Consider the following 20685-nt stretch of genomic DNA (forward strand, 5'->3'; position numbering starts at 1 on the left):
ATCGGGTTTGAAAATGTCCCACGCCTCAAAGAGGACTCATGGTTCTCGTACCAGTGCTTGGCGGTCCACTCAAGCGAAAAGTAGATGTCGTGCAGGCGCTGCTCGTCGGTCCATCCATTGTGGCAAACAACGCAATCATACTGGTCAATCCAGTCTTCGACGTCTTCGTAGAGTTCACCGTAGAAGGGGGCAGCCGTCCGCGGTGCGACGGGGATGTAGGGAGAAGCAGCGGGAGCTTGCGACTGGTTGGCCATCGTCGTCTTCTTCGGCTTGGGCTTGTCCAGCAGCAAACCGTATACATTATCCTCTCCCTTGGTGCGGCGGCTGGTCCGAGTTTCAGGTTTCGCGTTGAGTGGTCTTCTCACGGAGCCGGGAATCGGACTTGCACTGCGGGCCCTTGGAGGGGAACGCTGCATGGGCATGCGGTACCCCGCACCTCGACCAAAATATCACGAATGACGATTGATGAGGCAAAGATAACTGAAGAATCTGAGCGTTTAATGGGGCAAACTTGTGCCCAAAACAAAAGGAAACAGAAGGAAACAGCAGAGCGTCGCGGGCGTCGATGTCGGCGAAACCGCAGGATCGAGCGCAGGGGCGAGACTGACTCTGGCTCGCCACGCGCGCGCTGCCTACTTGGCCGGTTGCGCGCGCGGCAATATTCCCGCTAAATTTACCCTCCTGACGTCACGTGTGACGACACGTGGGACATCACGTCGGTAAAATTTTCCCGCAAAATTATTGCGGGGAAGGAAGACGGGCATACCCTGCACTCCGTACCCTTTCCTTCTCCTCATCAAGAGCTGTGCTATAATTTGGCGTTACAGAAAATTGTAAAAGTCTAATTTTTTTTTATTCTTTGAGCTGAAAAATTGCCATATTAATAATAACCAGTACGACGAAAAGTACTCTGAGGGCAGCCACTTCAGTTCTTAAGTTCGGTGTCCACAAATATCCCGTTTGTGTTAAATGCAGAAACGCACCCAAATCGTGATCGCCTTAACAGAGTGGCATAGTGTAGTTGACTGCACCAGCAAAGATATTTGCGACTCCAGCGAACTAAAGGGGGCGCGCTTGTCAGGAAAAATGGCGGACGAAATTAGGTCGTTTTCGTCGTAAAGCTCACGGACCACCATAAATTTCTTGCACCGCAACGTAAAATCCGTGTTACATATGAGAGCAAAGTGATTTTTCGACGGTAGAAACCTTCTAGTCAATGCGCAGGAATGACACGGCGGAAGCATAAAAATAACTACTGGAAACGATGTTTGTTTTTATGCTGCCTACGAGAACGAAGCAGCGGTAGCAGACGACAGATTCGAGACGACCACCTCTTTTAAGCGTCTCGGCGTTGCCGCTACGCGGCGTCCATTTCGCTAGAATCGCCAATAGGGGCGGTGAGATGCCCTGCTTGCAAGCGCCTTTAGTCCGCGATGTGTGAAACTATTAAAGTGGTTGGCGCATATCCGTTGCTGCTCCTCCCTTAACACCTTAACACAAATAACATTAAAAAAATGAGTTGCAGCTTTGTTCATTCGACCAAACCCGATAAAATGTTTACATAAATATTATGAGTGAAAACAGTTAGCACAGGAAATTGTCAACGACGACGTCCTAGAGGATGACGTCAAAAACGACGTCTAGGATGACCTCTAGGACCAACTCTGCCCTCTCAGAAAAAAGGGTGTATTCTACACCCTCTGTCTCATATAATACACCCCAAAACTTCAGTTCGACGTACAGCGCACTGACGGCGATCTGACGGTACTGACTTTCACGAGAGGCTTGATAGCCGTGTAGTAGAACTTATTAAAATAGCTAATGTATGTGTTACCAACTAAAACAAAAATCAGTATTTTTTTGGTCTTATTGCAAAACGTCAGTGTTTTCTTTCTGTATTCTTTAATACCTATTTGAGATATTGAAAGAGTTATATCGCACTGTTATCAAGTCCTTTGTAGAATTTGAGGCCGTCTGTTCGACTATAGTGTGCTGTACGTCGAATTGAAATTTGGGGACAAAAGGGTGTGCTGTGAAACCTTTTTCTTTTAGAGAGTAGAACGACTTCAAGGACGGCGTCTAGTAAGACTTCGAGGCGTCTTCGAAGGCGTCGAGAACGACGCTTTAAAGAACAACGTCAGAGGCAACGTCTAGGACGAATTCTAGGACGATCTGAAGGACGACGTCGAGGATGACGTCGAGGGCGACGTCAAGGACGCCGGGTGATGTCAGCTTCAACTACCGGCGCTTACGAGCTTACACGACTGGCGCTTACGTGACCGACGCTTAATTAACAGCTTACGCGACCACCACTTCAGCCAAGGGAGCATGAGCCACGGGTGCATCAGCCACCGTCGCATCAACCATATACGCTTCAACCACGAGCGCTTCAGCCACCATCGCTTCAGCCGCGGGCGTTTCGGGACCTTGTTTACGTGACCTTGCGCGTGGTTAAGCCTACAAATCTGCCGCTTTAAACATTGTGCGACAGTATATATTTTCTTATGAAAAGTAGGTCATACCACCAGCTCTACAAAATAATATGCAGAAAATAAATGGTGTATTACAGGTTTAATCGAACTTATTTCTCCTCAAGTCATAAGTAGCTTATACTGGGGGTCCATGCGTGCCCCAGGTGGCAAGTGTTGGGTGAAAGTTTTTTCTAATAGGTTTCAAGTGCCTGGGCTAATTGAGAAATACGCAAAGATTTATACATTTTCGTACGCTGGTTTAATGTGTCATACAACTGCCATCGTTTGCGTAATAGCATACCATGGCGACATGTTCAGAGAGGCTGGGATGACGAATTAACATATCTTCTGGACACTGGTGCTTCATTGTGCTGAGAGTACGAGTATAATGAGCACTGCCAACAATTTGATTGGCGGTGGCAATCGATCGATTTTTCATTACAGTTCTCTACGTAAAATAGACTTGCGCTTCCTTGGATTGAGCCGCTCTGGGACAAAGGGCAGACAAACGTTCTCACTCTCAACAAAACGCCAGGGCTGCTTAGTTTCGCTTAGTTTTAGGAAAGCTGGTATTTCGGAGAAGTGTGTCGCTCGACACAAGGAATATTATTTTACTCGGTCAACTTACAGAGCATTTAAACCGTTGCGTATTTTTTTTTATCTCTTAAGCAATGTTTGAGACTTGGTGTTTATCCGGTGCTATGTTGCGTATGATGCAGTAGCCTGCCACACATCGGCAGCAGTGCGTACGAAATTACGGCTAATTCCACTGGTCATTTCGGCGCGCATTGGGATCACCTTTTCTGCAGCGCGCTTCTGCCACTATGCTGTAGGGATAAACGCGAATTTGTTTCACTTGTCGTTTTGGTGAAGCGGCGAACCCAGACACGGGCCATATTGTGGCAAATCTCGCTCCACCAAAAATCGTCGGATTCGGACAGAAGCCATACTCTGTAGACGGGCGGCGGCCTGGTCAGTGAAAGTTCATTGTGAATGTATAGTATCATTCTCTACTATAGCGCTGTAGCCCTATGTTGCGATAATAATCTTAGACGTTCCAGACTGCGCAGCCCCGGCTTCCAAAAAGCAGAAATGAATGTGTTTGTTTCTCTGTTTTAAACTCATCGGTGAAGGTGTTTTTCAAGCGGTTCACACTTCAAACATTGGACAATATTGCGTGCTTATTATTTGTTATCAACTTCGAACTATTACTAGCGTGTTCTGTTTTTCAGTATTGTCAGATGGATTCGAAGGTTTTACGTTTTCATTATCTGAGGTAAGGGAGTTGGTCGGTACTAGCATTATTGAATGTTTGCTCCCCCTATGTGATCTGAAAATTACATATCACTGTTTCGCCCAGAAGCACGACTGCATGCCATCTAACATTATTAAAAAAAGGTATGGGGTGAACAATGTAGTCTTGGTTAGATCATGCAATGATCAAATCGACATCGTTCCACGACAGCGTGACGCGTTTTTTTCAACTCCGCCGTGCGATCCTCAGCTTGGGAATATTAATTAAAGTCTTGTTATCAAAGAAAAAAAAAAAAAAGATCTGTCTTTTTGTTTGCTTCAATATCAAAAAAAGGGAACGCGCCTTGTTTCTTAAGGCTCGACAGAGAACAGCACACGGCCACTAAGAATTCGCCTGTCTTACTAGAGGCCGCCTGTTTTGTCGTTCTCTTATGAGGAGGCCGGCCTTTGGCCCGCTCCAAAAGCCGAGGTTGTCTTCCGATTGTTGAATAGGAGGCACAGTTTCTCCACATGGATTACGTGCTCTATCAAGCAGGTAGATGGTTACTCTAAAGCAGCAATAAATATTTTCCAGCAGAAAGCATTGACGTTCCACATGATCTACTGAAATCCTTCAGTATCACTCGTTTACTTCTACGTGCGCGGAATCTGTGGTATTAGTTTTATTTAAAAACCTATCCAGTATCCCTCGCTCACTTTTTATCTTTCTTGTTTGATTGTAGATTGTACTTGTTATTTGAGTTCCCTTTTTTTTTTACCGAATTTCTTTCCATGCTTTGTCCTTTATCATTTTTTGCCATTTCCTTATGTTTCAAAGCATCTGATTTTTGTTTCGGTTGTTGTAATAAATTTTTCCCACCGTTCCTATCCTCCTATCTAGTTGCGCACACATTGGCGTTTTCCTCCTGTTTTCTTTTTTTTTTTTTTTTTAAGTGATTCATATTTTTATTTAAACGTCGGACACTTCCCTCTTTCCCCAAGGGCTTTTTTGTCACCTTGCTACTGGATTTTCCTGTGGCCTCCCTGAAACTCATAGCTTAAATCTCTCTCGATATTGTCGTTTTTCCACTACACCGTTAAAACGTTTATATCACTTTCGTCTTGACTAAAGGTGTTTTTTTTCTTCCGACACTTCGGTGCGGTCTGACAGGCACCTGGGTCCTTATATTAGCTGCGCTCCAAGCGAACTTTCCGCTGTAAAACCAGCCGCAAAAATCGCCGCCAGCACAAAGAAAGCTCGAACTTTCGCCTAATGTGCACAAAACGGGTCATTTTTATCGTATAAACATTTCAGACATAGTTCTCTTTCCGTAAAAAAATTTAGAGCAAAAAACTCCGCAAAGGCAATGTTCCGTGCATTTGCAGGCGCCCGAGTAAGCGACGCTCTTTACTTGTGGCGCCATCTCCTGGCAGGAGTAGTGAGTAGACAACGACTTCTCGCTTCGACTATCGGAAGATGGCGCCGGAAGTAAATAGCGTCGCTAACTCGGTCATCTGCGAACTCAACCTTGACTTTGATAAGTTATTTGCCCTAACTTCTTAAAGGAGGAGAACTACACCTTGAAATTTCACGCTGTAAAACTAACCGTTCAGTGCATATTCAATAATAGTTTGAGCTGCCGCAGGTGCCATTTTTCCGGTTTGTTTTACTGCGAAAGGTTCGCTTGTGCCTCTCTATATTTGAGTATTCGTTATACCAGCCTTTCATATTGACAGTTCTTCTCTAGTGCTTTTTTTTTTTGTAGAGGAATTAATAAAATAAAAGACGGAGCACGTCAATTATTTTTTAAAGTTTCATCGCCATTTCTATATGCTTAGTTTTTATTTTAGGTGTTATCTCCTTTGTCTTCGCTAAGGGAGCCATCGATTGTGAGGAGTCGCCGCAGTGGGTGGCCTGTCCGCTTGACTGACTGTCGAATTTCACAAAAACCAAGTTCGTTGGGATGCTCAAAGAAAGCATTGGAACGTCTTTCTTTATTTTCATTTGTTTTTGCAGCGAGCGTCGAAATGAAGTTAGTTTTTGGTGCTATCATTCTGCCGTCATTAGTTATGATTGAGATCGGTTTTCGGGAACGCTTGAATATTGTTTTACACGACACGTAGTTTTATTTATTTTTTCTACCAGATAGTATGACGTGATATCTATGTTTGTGAAGAAACTCATAAAACAATAGATTCACCGATAGAGATGCCCGAGTTTTTTGTGTCCCGTCAATCTACGTTCAGAGCCAAGATGGCAATATCTTGTTATACTTTTCTCAACACACTTCAATAATAACGGGTAAGATATGACATATTACACTACGGTACCTACTCCTAGCTAACTACTTTATTCTTAAACAATTAAATTGTAATTATGCGCGAGATTGTTTTAGTAATATTTATAGAACCTACATCGGTGCCGCAGTGTCTAAATGAATTACCTTCGGTTTTGAGTTTTAGAGTGCACAAGAAATCGCATACTGTTCGATACCGGAACTCAACATAACTTGTTTTATCAGTTTAAAAATGCCGCGTACATGGCAGAGAGGCAACGGACATTACTTTTAATAATTTCCCCTTCGTATTTCTTGAAGATTTGTGTTTTCTCTTACCTTTAGTGATCGACGTTCGAACATTCATGGCCGAATGCTCGAGATGTTAAGGGTCATAGAAAAAGAGGCCAGCATGGCTTGCTGACTCACTGTCGCGCTAGTTAGATGTTACAACGGCACCTCGACACTCGCTGCTGCTTTCTCGCCGCTCCTTCTTTTTTTTTTTTTCTTTTTTTTTTCTCTGGCAAGAGTTTGCCGATTAAACCTTTTTTTTTTAAATTTCCATTTGTGGATCTTGCACCAGCCGCGACAATATTAACCCTGTTTCATTCATTGTTCTTACTGTCAGGCTGATCAATGAAGTAACACGTTTTGATTTGATGTCTAACCTATCTAAGCCAATGAACGAACGATAAAAGGGGTTGGGTTTCTGCAGTGCTTCGCTGCAGGTTAAGTAAAAATGCGGGAGCATTGCTTGACATCTACGAAAGCTTGCTTCTCTGTATTCAAACGTCCGGTTCTCTCCTCTTGAGTTGTTTTGCACGTTGAGCATGATCAGGCTCAGCATGTCGCTGCTGTTTTTAAAACTGTTAAGCTATCTCCTCTTCAGTTTGCTCTTTTTCTTGAGCGGAATCGTGAGGACTGGGGCTCACCCAGTGAGCCCCTCGTTCCGCGATCCGCGCATGCGCGCGATAAGGCGATGGGGAAGAGACGCGATGGAAGAGGATAATGACGGGAAGTAAGCTGAACGCGAATTGTTTTCATGTTACTGATGATAATTGTTTTGGAAGAATGCCCAATAAAATCGTATTGTGTAAAATAGATTACCCCGTGAAATCAGAAAATCAGCTGAGTCAAGCAAAGATCATTGACACTCCGCGCGGTTCACGCTGCGAACTTCATAGTAATCGGGAATCATTTGCTATTAACTTCCTTAGATGTAGACGTTTCTGTCATTCTTTGTCCGCACTTAGTGAAGTAGTTTTGATCTACTTAGTGTTTAGCTTGTTGCGACACTGCAAAATAAAGACTGGCACCGCCTTCAAAAAGTTGTTACAGTTAGTACACATCGCGCGGATGAGAATAGGGCATTCCACCAATCTTTGGTTCTCTTTGTGCAAATCTTGAAAAATGGGCCGTGTCGGAGGCTCCTCCTTTTCCGTGGAGTCAAAAAAGTGGCGCTTTCCTACTCAGGGACATGGTGATGACATGTCTTGTTGGGGGTTCGAAAGTCGAGAATCTCCTACAGTTATTACATTTAAAACGTCTGCGAAAAATGAAGCTGAGGTCTAAACATCCGTCCGGATCGTGGTAATGTTGAAGGTTAACGCCGTCAGATGTCACACCAAGGAAAACGCTAATCCCATAAACTGTGCAATCGTTATGGTATGTTTTGTTAATATAAATACCTCGGGTAACCCCCTCCCCCTCTCTCCCCCTCTCCCAAAGCGTCTGTTACATGAGTCGTTCATAATTACGAGACGAATATGCATGCATGTTTCCAGTTTGTCTAAAAAAAAATATTGGCTATATAGCGGGAGTGGGTACTCATATTAAGGGGGTTCCGTATAAACGACACGTGATGTACCAGACCGTACCAGAGCGTACCAGTCCGTACTCCATAAACCCTATCAATTAGTTTCTCACGTTCTCACTGCCCAGTTTGGAAATCAGTTGCAAGGCAGTTTATATACTTTTAATGCTCTCTCAATCTCAGCTTCGGCTGTCTGGATGCCGATCAAGCTGCGCAATAAGACAGCCATGACAAAGTGGGAATTCATTGCCAATTATAAGTAATCGCGGCTTCTAGTTATTCTTACATTTATTATTTATTAAGAAAGTTACACATTGTAAGTAGATTAACGCGATGTCGGGCGTCTATTGCCTGGTTGGACCGGTTCTATTTAAATATCGTATAAAGCGTCAAAAGTTTGGTTTAAATGCAAACAAAATGAGCCTTCGTAATGAAGGATTAATTTAAAGAGTCGTTTTTTCCTCACTTAGTGCTTAAGCCACCTCCTCCCTATCTATTGCCCTCATGTGGCGGAAGCGGCACTTTCACACTTAGTGGCGGGTTTTACTTGTTGTACATTCTTGTTTTTGTTTTATTGCCCGCGGATTTTTTCTCTGTCTCGCAGAGCGAAAGGTGACCCGAGGTATATCAATTTATTCCTACTGATTAGTTTTAATAGATCATAATAAAGTCACACCTAGCAAACAAGTATTGCGAATAACGTATTCCACCTGGGGTGGTGAAAGGATTCAGTAAATGTTGATCATGAGATCACCCATAAATTGTAATTAATATAACACGTCCCTTCTTTGCACTGAGGCTGCATTCAAAGACCAACAGTATCCCGTGTTCTCAAATTTAAACACACCCTCCTATAAAGAGAAAACGTCGCAAAGACGTAGCTGCTTTTTAATGCTCTTTCTGCGCTTTCCCTGTTGATTTTTTTTATACTGCATTGTCTTGTGATAGCATTTTGTCGACTTTATTCCTATACCTGCATGTGTTGAGTGCTGCCTGTTATGCTTTCGTTTGATTTGTGTTGTTTTGTTTTCTTGCGTATAAGAAATTTGTTCAGAGAAAAATCGTGTTCTATACCAAATATAATCCTTTCGGTGTTGAAGTAAAAATGTTGTTTTGTATTTTCAATGAAATATTTGTTATTAATTTCTGCCAATTAACGTTAGTCAGTGGCCGTAAATGTTACCCAAATTTTCCCACAAGGCATAACTTTAAATGAAGTATATAAAATCAAGTCACAATCCCACTGTTTGAAGCAAATACTAATATTCTGGTTAAATTCATGAAAGGAATGGGTACTCCCTGCATTGCAAATAGATTACATGCCAACGAAGCGCGGAAAATTTTCGGCGAGCGTTAAATTAACTTTAATACACTCCTCGATTCGAGGACACTCTCAGAGTTCGTTTTTATCTAAAGGCTGCCCTTTCATTTTTCTCCCATGCCGGATATTTAGTGACATATATTTGGCCATACGTCAAACTCCAGTTTACGAAAAATTATAGGCATCCAGTAAATACTTTAGACAGAGAGACATGCTATCAAAACCATTCTAGCACACCAAGAACGGACACACTAACCTTTGCTCGCTCTTTTCTATTTCGCTTAGAGGGCAAATACGGTTGAAAACGAAACCACAATAAATGACTGGTATCGCTTTAGTTTCGCGAAACACGATCACAGACAAAATATTACGTCAAAGTGAAGCCACGTGCTCCACTAAAGCCCGTTGAAAGATGCGACCAGCTGCTCTTTAGCAGGCGGAAAGCAGGTTAGCTTTTAGTTAAGAAACTCTTGTCGCCTCACCCTTGTGACGTGACGTCGCGTCGTAGCTGCGGTTGATTGGTTGGTTGAACCGCATACCGTAGCGCCATGGTGACGCTACGTAGCGTCCGTACGGCTGATGATCAGTGCTGCCATCCCTACAGCAGATAGTTTTTGTTTTGCCAAAGACGCCCGAAACCAATCGTTAAACCACAACGTTAAATATTAAGAAAACAAAATACCTTGTAATGCAGGGACACTGCTTTAACTAAAAACAGTCGCAGTCCCAAATTTAAACAAAAAAAAATATTAATCGGAGGGGCATTTTAAGACTATGCAAGGCAGCCGAAAAATGCAACCAGTTCGTGCCGCCCTTTCTGGCCACGGGAGGACGCCAGGCTCCCACGAAATTCTTCCCAGCGCAAAAAAGCTGCCCGTAGGGACCACCAGGGCCCGATCTAGGGAAGACGGGGGACGTCTAGGGACAGCAGACTCCTCACGGGGTTCGCACACTCGATAAAGTGGGCACAGGGCGTGGAAACGTCCTAGTGTGCTCGTCGGAAGGCACCGCGAACTGCTCCCTGCGATCGGACTCGCGAACGTGCTGCATGCCGCGTTGGCTTAGGGACGGCAGCGCCGGGACGATGCCGAAAGGCGCATCGCTTTCGACAAGGATTACGAACTGTGCGTCATGCGAAATTGGCTGCGGTCTTTCTATCTCAACCCGCTGAAACATACTTCGGATGATTTCGCTCACACGATGCCTCTGAGTTTTGAACGAAGGGCGTGCGTCTCGTGATGTCGGCGGCGTCTTGTGTCGGATACTGCGTCCTCCTCCTCTGGTGTGCGGTGCTTCGGCTGTGCCCCGGTAAGCTTGCGAGTCATTGTCCTCTCGACATTTTTTATTAAACATATTCACTTGCGCGTTATGCTTGAACGCAGTTTAAAAGAGATTATGACTTCGGTCGTTGCTCTCACTAGTCAAAACTTTGGAGAGTGAGGTTTCAGTGTAGTAAAGTCAGTACATGCGTCTGTAACAGGCGGCAGTTTTCGAAAAGTACAAATTAAGTATCAAACAGGTCGTTGTACCCCCTTCCCTGTCTTCTTTCTCATATTCGTAATTTGTAGGTCTCAATATATTTTTATGTCCTAGTTTGCACGATTACCGGTGCACAAAACTGTGCAGTTGTTTAACTAGCAGTATCTGTGTGTGTGCGTGTGCACGTGTGTGTGTGCGTGTGTGTGTTCAAAAGACATGATGTACCCAGTGCGAAACTGGAGTGGTCTACTGCGTTCCTGTATCTTGCGGCGAGCGCTATATCGGCCAACCAGACCGATGTATTAACGATAGAACTCGAGAGAAGGCAGCGGTTGTAAAGAGCACACTAGCAGCGCACCTTTCAACCCACTGCAGGACTTGTAAGTGTAGCGCGACCCTTACTAACGTCAGCCTTCTTGCAAGGAACAGAAAGTAACACACTCAATAGCTAATGCTCGAGGCTTTAGCTGTTGACGAAAATGCAGAGGACTGTGTTAGTTGTCCCTGAATTACGCTTCATGACAAAGAAAAAAACAATATCTACGGTGAGCTTTGGCAAGAGAATTGTACAAACACTGATTCGATAACGCTTCCCAGTATCTGGGATGTGCGGTATCCCGGTGACTAGTGGTGGACGTGTACGATTGATATGGGCTTAGTTTTGTACTCTTATAATTTATTTTCAATCTTCTTTTAATTTCTTTTTTTTTATGAGATACTTCTCTTGTTTCTCTAAGTTTTTGAAATGTTAACGAAATTATTTAATCTCAGCAACTTGTAATGATCGATATGCTGATGGTGAAGACTAGGCCTGGGTTGAAAAAGGTGAAGATAGTAAATAATCGTGTATAGTCAGCTATTTTGTTTGTCCTGTCGCTGTGTAAGTGTCTTTGAGTTGAAGCAGTTTTTCCACCTTCTGTGAACTTGTGCCAACCAGCTTAACTCAGGTAAATGGTCAGCTAGAACGATAGGGACAAAACACAACTAGCTCAACTTCAGCTTAACTCACAGTAATAGTACATCTTTGTTTTCTGATGACCCTGAAGACAGCTCCCACTGAACGGCACGCGGGGCTGCTGTTCTTTTTGGAAATCACACCCATGATCTCGTTCCTTAATTAAATCGGTACTGGAACCATTTCCAAATATTTGGGTGCGCATATTCACTGAAGGTTCAAACCTATGTTCTCTGAAGCTTCAACTTCACATGAAAGCTCAAACTACTTTAAACTCAGCACGCCTATGTCATTTTGAATAGCCGTCCCATGATGGCGAATATAAATCCAACTTACAAACGTCTGTCGTGCTGACAAATGCATGAGCGGCAGTGCGTGGCTTTTGCTCAGTGTTTTCTCCGCTTGAATTGTTGTACAAAGAAGCGCATTCTACTGAGTCAGGCTGATAAGCCAGTTCCGTTGTCTGCTGACTGCACTATATACAATTGTGAAATAGCACGCCCTGTAGCACTACTTAGATAGTGGCCAGTTCACAACTTCGCTTGCTCCGGCTATGAAGTTCGGAGTAGGTGATTGCTGCTATACGGCCTGGTTAGCAAATTCATGGTGATACATGTATGGCGGCAGGTATAAATTAGGAAGTTTGAGCGGACTTGCTATTTTCTTATAATCCGCTGGTATAACACCAGTCGAAAAAAAAAGAAAAGCAAGAAATGTGTTCACTGGTATGCGGACCAGGACTGTGCACCGAATGCAGAGGTGCACGCTCGAGATAACGGCTCAGCCTAAGCGTGCATAGGAAGGCAAATAAAAATCATGCCGAAATCACTGCGGTCGCTATGCTGATTCACGTCGAAACGCCGCCAGCATTTAGTGCACGAGTTCCGACTCATAGAAGGATGGGAATTTCAACGTCGCAACGGTCCGCGTACTGTGGTCTTCGGAGAGCCAGTTCGTTCTGCCGGGTGTTGGCGGTTTCGTAAACGAAGCCGCCAACACCCGCTGTGGTGTGGTGCATATAAGCACCACACCACAGCTTTCTTCGGTCGCCACCGACGGCTCGCATATTGTTCGTTCTACGTTCTCGCATGAAATGTACAATCTTAAGAAAGAGCTAGTAGTATTTACTAGGTAAGAGCTAGTATCCGCATGTCACATATGTTAGTATGTACCTAGTAACCTCAGGTAGTAACGGTCAAGCTAGTAATGGTTACTAGGTCAAGAAGCTAGTAACTGTTACTAGACTTAAAGTAGAATTCATGCATTTTACTACAGTCTAGCTAGGAACTAGCGCTACCTTCCACGGAAGACCGGCCAAACCATCCACATTATGAAGGCCGGAAACACAACTAGTCACGTGATTTCCGGTGAAACAAAAGTGTGGGGTTATGCCACTTTCCACCAGGTGGCAGACGCAATAAAATTGAAACTGGAAATGAGTAATCAGCGTGGCGCTAGTCACCGTAAAATTAACGTACACCAAAAAAAAGGAAGCCGATTACTTTATAGTGTATTTCAATTCTTCCACATCCACAAGTAGATACATATGCATATACACATCCACATTTTTAGCACACAATTGACACACAATGCATTCAACACAGGTCACACACAAATGCGACACGCTATAACGCTTACTTTACACTCTTATCGCAAACTTACGAGTGCAGGCGGTGGGGAACGAACCCAGGAGGTTCACAGCGCAATCTTTCGAGCTGAGACGCGTTAGCCCACTCGGACACTTCCCCCCCTTTTTGTGAAATTTCAGATGAACAAACGTGCCAGGGTCAATGGCGTATGAATTCACAGACGACCGGGTTCGCGGTAGTAGGGCGTTGGACCATGCATCTTTCATGAGACGCAGCGAGCAGACAACGGAGTGCGTCATAAGCTTCCCGCGCTTATCGGGAGATGGCGACACACGTTACAAGCATCATTAAATCTGTCGCCTGCGAATCCTTCCGCCGTTGACCTTGGCCAGTTTCTTTCTTTATTATTATTTTTTTTTTGCGCAGAAAGCAAGCCATGCCTAAAATTTTCATCAGCTAATACTTGCTTTTGAAGAATTTACTTGAATACACATTCGATGAACGTTTCAGTATCTTATGCGCAGGCGTATATTTCGCCTGCTCACCTTACCAGTGTATGATCCCAAGTAACCACTTATTATACTATGTACGACCAAAATGATTCCAGAATAGAAGTGGACATTCGGTGATCAGTAACCTAAAAGCATGCAGTAATAAAGCGCAAAAGTGTTTTCTTAGATCAAATATAGCATTAACTGGGTTGGAGCTGTCTTGACCCTACCTAATCGGAGATTGTTGATCCGCTCGTCTGGGCATCACCACTAGATACTCAATTGAAAAACAAGGTTGCTTTTAGCATAGGACCTTTCAAACGCATACCCGCTCTTTGGGCGCACAATAAACATGAATCGATTCATTCAATAGGATATGTCTTAATCAAGCAAAACAACGCGAAAGCACGCAGCGATAGCGTATAGTAAGGCTGGTCGAAATATACAACAATCTTTTTTTTTATGGGCTGCATTTTCAAAATAGTTTGAGCATATATATTAATCGGGTGATAAAGGCGGTGAGACGCATTTAGCAATATTATTTCCGCTCTATTACCCATTTTTTACATGGATGAACGTATTGTAGTTTTTCTTAATAAGTAACGCGTCTGTCAACTAGAAGATTTGGGGCCATAATATTGAGTAAGGTATCAGCTACGGGTCAGCAAGGTATTGGGGAACGTATTAAGCAATGTATTATTGAAGAACGCATTGAGATATTTGGGATTCTCGTTCTCCCTAGGCTAGGGCTTTTCGCCTATGTTGTATGAACAATGTTTTTTTTTAAATTTATTTCATTAGGTCTTATAAGAGAACTCTTTATAAACTGGAGCACTTATTAAAACTCATTAAGGTATTTTAAAATTGACATAAATTATTTATATATATATATACATATACACTTTCTTTTGAGTGGGGAGAGGGGAGGGGGGATTAGAAAACAGCTATTCAAGTTAGAAGATTACATAAGTTCCCACTTGAACTTTCCTTGTAGAGGAGAGCTGCTCAACCTCTTAATCTCGAGCTCTTTCGAAATTCCTAACACGCTGCGACTGCGAGTTTTCAATCAGTTCCTTTGATGAGCGAGCCCGTCTAATTTGTGAAGTGGCTTAGGGGGCGGCCCAGCGATCCCTTCTCCACTGTCTTCCGGAGTAAGCTCTTCGCCAAATCCCCATCGAGTGATGGTAAATGGCCCGCACCCACGGCCTCATCTCTCAGCCGAATCCGCCCGCGCGCATCTCGTGGCCCGTGTAATATCCAGCTCATCCATCACTCTAAGGCGCTGCGTCGAAGGGCGACAAAGAGTTATCACCTTCGTGAAAGCAGACCCGCGAAAGCAGACACCACCATACAATCGGGGGAAACGAAAGCAACCCGAAACTGAAAACAAAGTTGGCACCGAAAGGCACAAAGGAAGTGGAAAAAAGGCCTGCCTGCCTCGCGTGGGCTGATGATCCGTGAACCCTGTGCTATCGGCGTAACTGAAGTATCAGCGCTCATACGCAGCGCCACTCCTCAGGCTGGCGATGCGCGCCCATACTAGTTCGGCGTGCATTTGGCGGAGCGAACGACGCGGGAGACTGGCACGGTTTCTTGTGTCCGACTCGCGCTTTGGGTGAAGTATAGGGCACTAGAAATTTTCGTGTAGTCAACTGCCACAAATGCACCAAAAGTGCGAAGGGAAATGTCTGCGGGAAGTTTTATACGTTTCCCGGGAGGTTATTTAAGAAATATCGCCGCCCTAATGAAATATCTTATTTTTATGCCAAATTTCTTGGTCCAATAAACGCATATGATTGAATAAGATAATATAATCACATATAAGAACCATACAAGAATAGGTAAGAAATTATAGGAAACTGATAAGAAATTTCTTATAACATCTTATATTCTTTTTAGATGTTCGTATAAGGATCTTATATGCTCTTATATGATCTTCTATGAACACATGTGATTGGACCAAAACAAGTCTTGGACTTTTAACATTTTTCGCCAGGGCGAGAAGCATAAATTAGCTGTGCGTAGGGTGAGTGATTGTTTCCTTATATTTTCGCACCAGTCAGACGTGCACATACGCCTAATTGCAACGTTAATATTTTTGGTGGATCCCAGTAGCTGCCGACAAAAACCTAAATGTGATGTAACCCTATTAGAACAATGAATCGAAAGCCTACCTAACCTACTCGCCAACGATATTGCCTGATGCTTAAAGGTGTCATGAATTTAATCTGGGTTGGTATCAGACTTGTGCTTATCTCAAATACTCTACTCAAGATACTGTACTTCAAATACTTTTTCATGTACCTTGGTATCTTGCAAATAGCTTTGTTCCAGAATTTGATACTTTATTTTAATTACAAATCCGAGTATCTTGTATTCATTATCTCAAATACATTTTTGTCAGTCCGCCATTTTTCGAGTTTTTCGGTATGAAGTGGCGTGGGCGTGGCACGAGCAAACGTAAACATTCTTTCGAGCAACAAAATCCTCTTGCTAGCTCCGATAAGGTACGATGACTTAAATTGAGCTCGTGCAAACATCGCTTTTGTGCCGATTGTGACAAATATTTCACAGCGAAGTTCGTACAATGAAGGCTTCTCCCCTCGCCTCCCAAAGGTGCCTTTTGTTTCCGTAGGGTCCCCCCCCCCCCCCCCCCCCCCACCCGCCGAAATGACAGTGACCCGTTGCGACTCAGGATGGCATCTTTACTTCCCTAAAACCATACCTTTTGTTTGAAGATTTATTTGGGGGTCACTGTCATTTTGGCCGATAGTCGCATTATGGCCGAGAGGAGCGGAAAAGCCGGAAGTGGCTTTGAGGCCGAATAGAGCATAATGGCCGATAGTCTCTGAATGGGCTGGTGTGGCCGCCTCTTGGGGGGGGGGGGGGGGGGGTTATAGTGAATGACTGTAGTTGCCACAGAGTAAGATAGATGGCGCCACACATTTCTTTTATTTGTCATTGCACATTGTATCTCTCAGTGACGGCAAATACTGCGTTTTCGGCTTTATTGCTTCATCCTTTACGATTAATTAAACATGTAGCGCTTTGACCGTTTCGACTAGCTTTTCTTTTGTACTACACTCCGTGTCAACGTTTTTTAGTAAAGGACGAAGGCCCTTGCGAGCCAACCAGAGAGACGGAACGAAGCACGTGACACTTTTAAAGGCAAGAATACACTCCGACGGTGAGTTAATTGTCTTGTTCTGAAATTCTAACGGCCCATGTGTTTTGCATATTTTCAACGTTTCTCTATAAAAAGAATGAAAATAAAATTTCAATATCAACCTCACTCATCGTTTTCGCAGTCGCCCGGTAGAATCGGAGACATAAATAATTTAGTTAAAGTGCTGAAAATTCAGAAGACACAATAAATGTTTCATTGAGCTCTTGAAAAGCCGATGACTAAAATATAGTAATGTTATACCAAAAAGGCGCCCTAAATGCATAGCATTATTTTTTTAAATACGTCTGCGCGTGTGTACATAATCCAAATATGCATATGAAGGAACTACTGATCAAACCAATAAGAAATGATAAAGCGGAGAAAAGCAAATAAATAAATAAAAAATTCGGATAGGCGAGGTCGGCGTACCGACTGGTGCCGGCCGTGAAGGGGTGTAAACAAACCCAAAACCGCAGTATTTGCAGTCTCCGAGAGATACAGTCTTAAAAATGTCGCAAGTCTACTCTCCCGCAGAATACTGTAAACGACTTATTTTTTGCTACTAGGTCAAATCTGGAGTTTTTATATAACTTGCGGGATCTAATTTTCGCGACGCGGTAAGGTGTCAGTATAGATTCTAATGCCTTCAAACGAGAATACAACGGAAACAATTTGACAAAGGACGAGTGAAAGAAGTGCACGAACAAAGCGCTGACTATCAATTAAAGTTTAATTTTCAAGCGAACCACAAATTAAACGCAGGGAGCAGAGAGAAAAGAACCAATCAAGAAACAAAAATACAACCCAACCGACAACATTTGTGGGGAAGGGGAATGAGTGAGCGCACCGTCGGTGCATTTGGCGGATGATGAAGTGCTTTTTATCAAAGACTTGAAAGTAAACACGTTCGACAGATATCTGCCTGGTTGGGTGAGAGTTAAAGTTCAAAAATGGGTATCTCCAACCAAAAGTTGAAAAGCAACCCGACGTTTCAATACCAACACGGTTTCTTCTTCAGGGGTGACTGAAGGCACGCGGACACAGCAGCAGCTCCCAACCTCTTCGTCTTCAAAAAAGAAAGAAAGAAAAAAGGAAAAATTAAAAAGGAGAATTTTATGAAATTGAAAAAAATTGTAAAATAACTTGTTAGTTATGAAGATGGTCGTCTCTTCAGCTTTTCCGTCAAGTCACGGAGGCCGTGCGCGTGCACAGAGGGCAGAGCGCCCAGCGACCTGTTTAGGCTTCCTGGCGTGTTCTGGATTTGCCACGATTCCAAGAAAAGTCTTCGAAAATGGGGCTCTGTGTCCACCACGTGCGCGTTCGCGAAATCAATGGGATGGTCTAGGGTATCGCAATGTTCGGCTATGGCGCTGCGCTCACTGTCAAACTTCCGCACGTCGTACTTGTGTTGGCGGATACGCTCGGGAAAGTTCTTCGTCTCGCCGATGTAGGTTGCGGGGCACCACGCCCTCTGCTTTTTCCTTTGGTAGACTTTCTTTCGGTCTTGGCATAAACCTTCCCAGTGTGAACGCGGGCTTGTGGGGCTCCAGAATTCCTTCCTTTCCCAGTACTCGTGCGTGCGCTTCGCTGGTTCCCTTTACGTAGGGAACGCTTATGCGCGCGACTCGATGGGGCTGTCGTTCTTCTACTGGCATCTGGTTTTGTCTGGCGAGACCTTGGCGTCGGGCAATGCGCTCAATAAAGCTACTAGAGTAGCCATTTTTCTTTAGGTCTTCAATTATGGTCTTGTTCTCCTTCTTTCTTTGGGTTTCCGACGAGCAGATAGTCGTTGCCCTACGGAGCAGGCTCGAAACCACTGAGGCCTTATGACTCGTTGGATGAATGGAGTCAAAATCGAGGTAGCGTCCGGTGTGTGTTGGTTTTCGGTACACCGCAAACGTCAGATCTTGTCCTCGTCGGTTCACCAGCACATCAAGGAACGGCAAGGTGCCATCCGTCTCATATTCCACGGTAAATTTAATGGCCGGCTTGATAGAGTTGAGGTGTGCCAAAAATTAGTCACGTCCCGTTCCTTGAGAATGCAGAAACAATCATCTACATAGCGCATGAATACTTTGGGGCTGTTGGGGAAAGACCTCAGCGCTTTTTGCTCGATTGTCTCCATCGTAAGGTTCGCCGTTGTGACCGAGATTGCCGCACCCATTGCAGTGCCACTGGCGTGTTTGAAAAGCTCCCCTTTGAAGGTGAAGTATGTGCTGCCGAGACAAAACTCCAGCAGACGGCACAGCTCCTCCACAGTGAGGTTGGTTCTTGTGGTCAAGGAGCTGTCTTTTTCGATGGCTTCGCGGGCTGCAGCAACTGCAAGGGGAACTGGGACACTTGTGAAGAGGGACACCACGTCGAAAGACACCATGGTGTCACCGTCGCTCAGATGTATTTGTGAGGCGCGTTCCACAAAGTGACCAGCATTTTCTACATGGGTCGACGCGTTTCCGACGAGGGGAGCCAAAGTCCGGTGAAGATAATTGGATAGCGCCCGAAGTGATGAGGTTTTAAAGTCCACAATAGGTCGTAGAGGCATTCTGCCGGCTGACAAAGGGAAGTCGACCGTCGTCCTGGACCGGGAGGTATACGAGGAAAAGGTGCAGGATCTTCTTGGCACCCATGCTTATGTAAAGCTCAAGAAAGATCCGACGGCACAGGTTCAGAGGAACTTGAACAAAATCCTGGCAGAGATTTTCAGGTAATACCCTGAGCCAAAGAGACTTTACTTGCGACTTATTTGCAGGAATGGCTCTGCTCCAGGTTTTATGGCCTTCCAAAGATCCACAAACCCAACGTGCCTCTACGACCTATTGTGGACTTTACAACCTCACCGCTTCGGGCGTTATCCAAATATCTTCACCGGACTTGGCTCCCCTCGTCGGAAACACGTCGACCCATGTAAAAAATGCTGGTCACTTCGTGGAACGCGCCTCGCAGATACATCTCAGCGACGGTGACACCATGGTGTCTTTCGACATGGTGTCCCTCTTCACATGTATCCCAGTTCCCCTTGCAGTGGCTGCAGCCCGCGAAGTCCTCGAAAAAGACAGCTCCTTGACCACAAGAACCAACCTCACTGTGGAGGAGCTGTGCCGTCTATTCGAGATTTGTCTCGGCAGCACATACTTCACCTTCAAAGGGGAGCTTTTCAAACAGGTCAGTGGCACTGCAATGGGTGCTGCCTTCTCGGTCACAATGGCGAACCTCCCCAGGTAGCACACTTGCTTGGTATAGCTGGGGCCAGGATTGGCACTTAGCTGTGATAGCTTGGCCACGACTGCCCAGCCATTTACGTCTGTATGCCAGCCTGGCGTTTCACAGTCTTTCCTTGCACCAGAAAGCCACGGAACTACCAGGGAACGTCTTTCCTGGTTGACCAATCAATTTCCTTGGTCATTGATGGCCAGGGTAAACAGGCCGCTGCCAGTATTTGATGTAGCCTGGCTGTCTATTTACTTTCCTCGGTCAGAGATGGCCAAGGTAGCAATGCGGCTGCCAAGCTTTGAGGTTCTATGGTGGTTCATAGGAATTCCCTGGTCCACTCAATACAAGCAACAGCCAGTGTTCGGGCATGTTGCCAGATCGAAGATAGGGTGAGACAAGGAATGGCAGGGAATTGCCGCTATGCAGTGTTCCTTTGCTCAAGCTCGTATTTCATTGGACCCAGAATGCCCGCTGAAAGCCACTGTTACTCTATAATTCGTTCAACTTTTTTACTTTTTTTTTTTACATTCGTATGAGCGTTCTGTTAACATATTTTTGGTGCTTTGTGGCACGAGCCCTCGCACTAGAAAGCCACGTTTCAGTGCAAGAAGTCTGTTTTAGCTAGACATAAAAAAGAACACGTTTACCTCTTTGAAAAAAAAAAAAAAAAAACTATTTGAA

At 44.5% G+C, this 20685-nt stretch overlaps 1 protein-coding gene across 1 annotated transcript in view; it reads left to right on the forward strand.

Annotated features, from left to right (window-relative positions):
- The first annotated feature begins 10076 nt into the window (after positions 1-10076).
- The window catches only part of LOC121835595, an 85434-nt gene continuing 74825 nt past the window's right edge, over positions 10077-20685 (forward strand). The window contains exon 1 of the mRNA XM_042290037.1: positions 10077-10422. Coding sequence (XP_042145971.1) covers positions 10353-10422 — 70 coding nt within the window. The 5' untranslated portion in view covers positions 10077-10352. The remainder of the gene's footprint in view (positions 10423-20685) is intronic.

This window comes from Ixodes scapularis, unplaced genomic scaffold (assembly GCF_016920785.2).
Source record: "Ixodes scapularis isolate PalLabHiFi unplaced genomic scaffold, ASM1692078v2 PGA_scaffold0__279_contigs__length_252992795, whole genome shotgun sequence".
Classification (NCBI taxonomy): Eukaryota; Metazoa; Arthropoda; class Arachnida; order Ixodida; family Ixodidae; genus Ixodes; species Ixodes scapularis.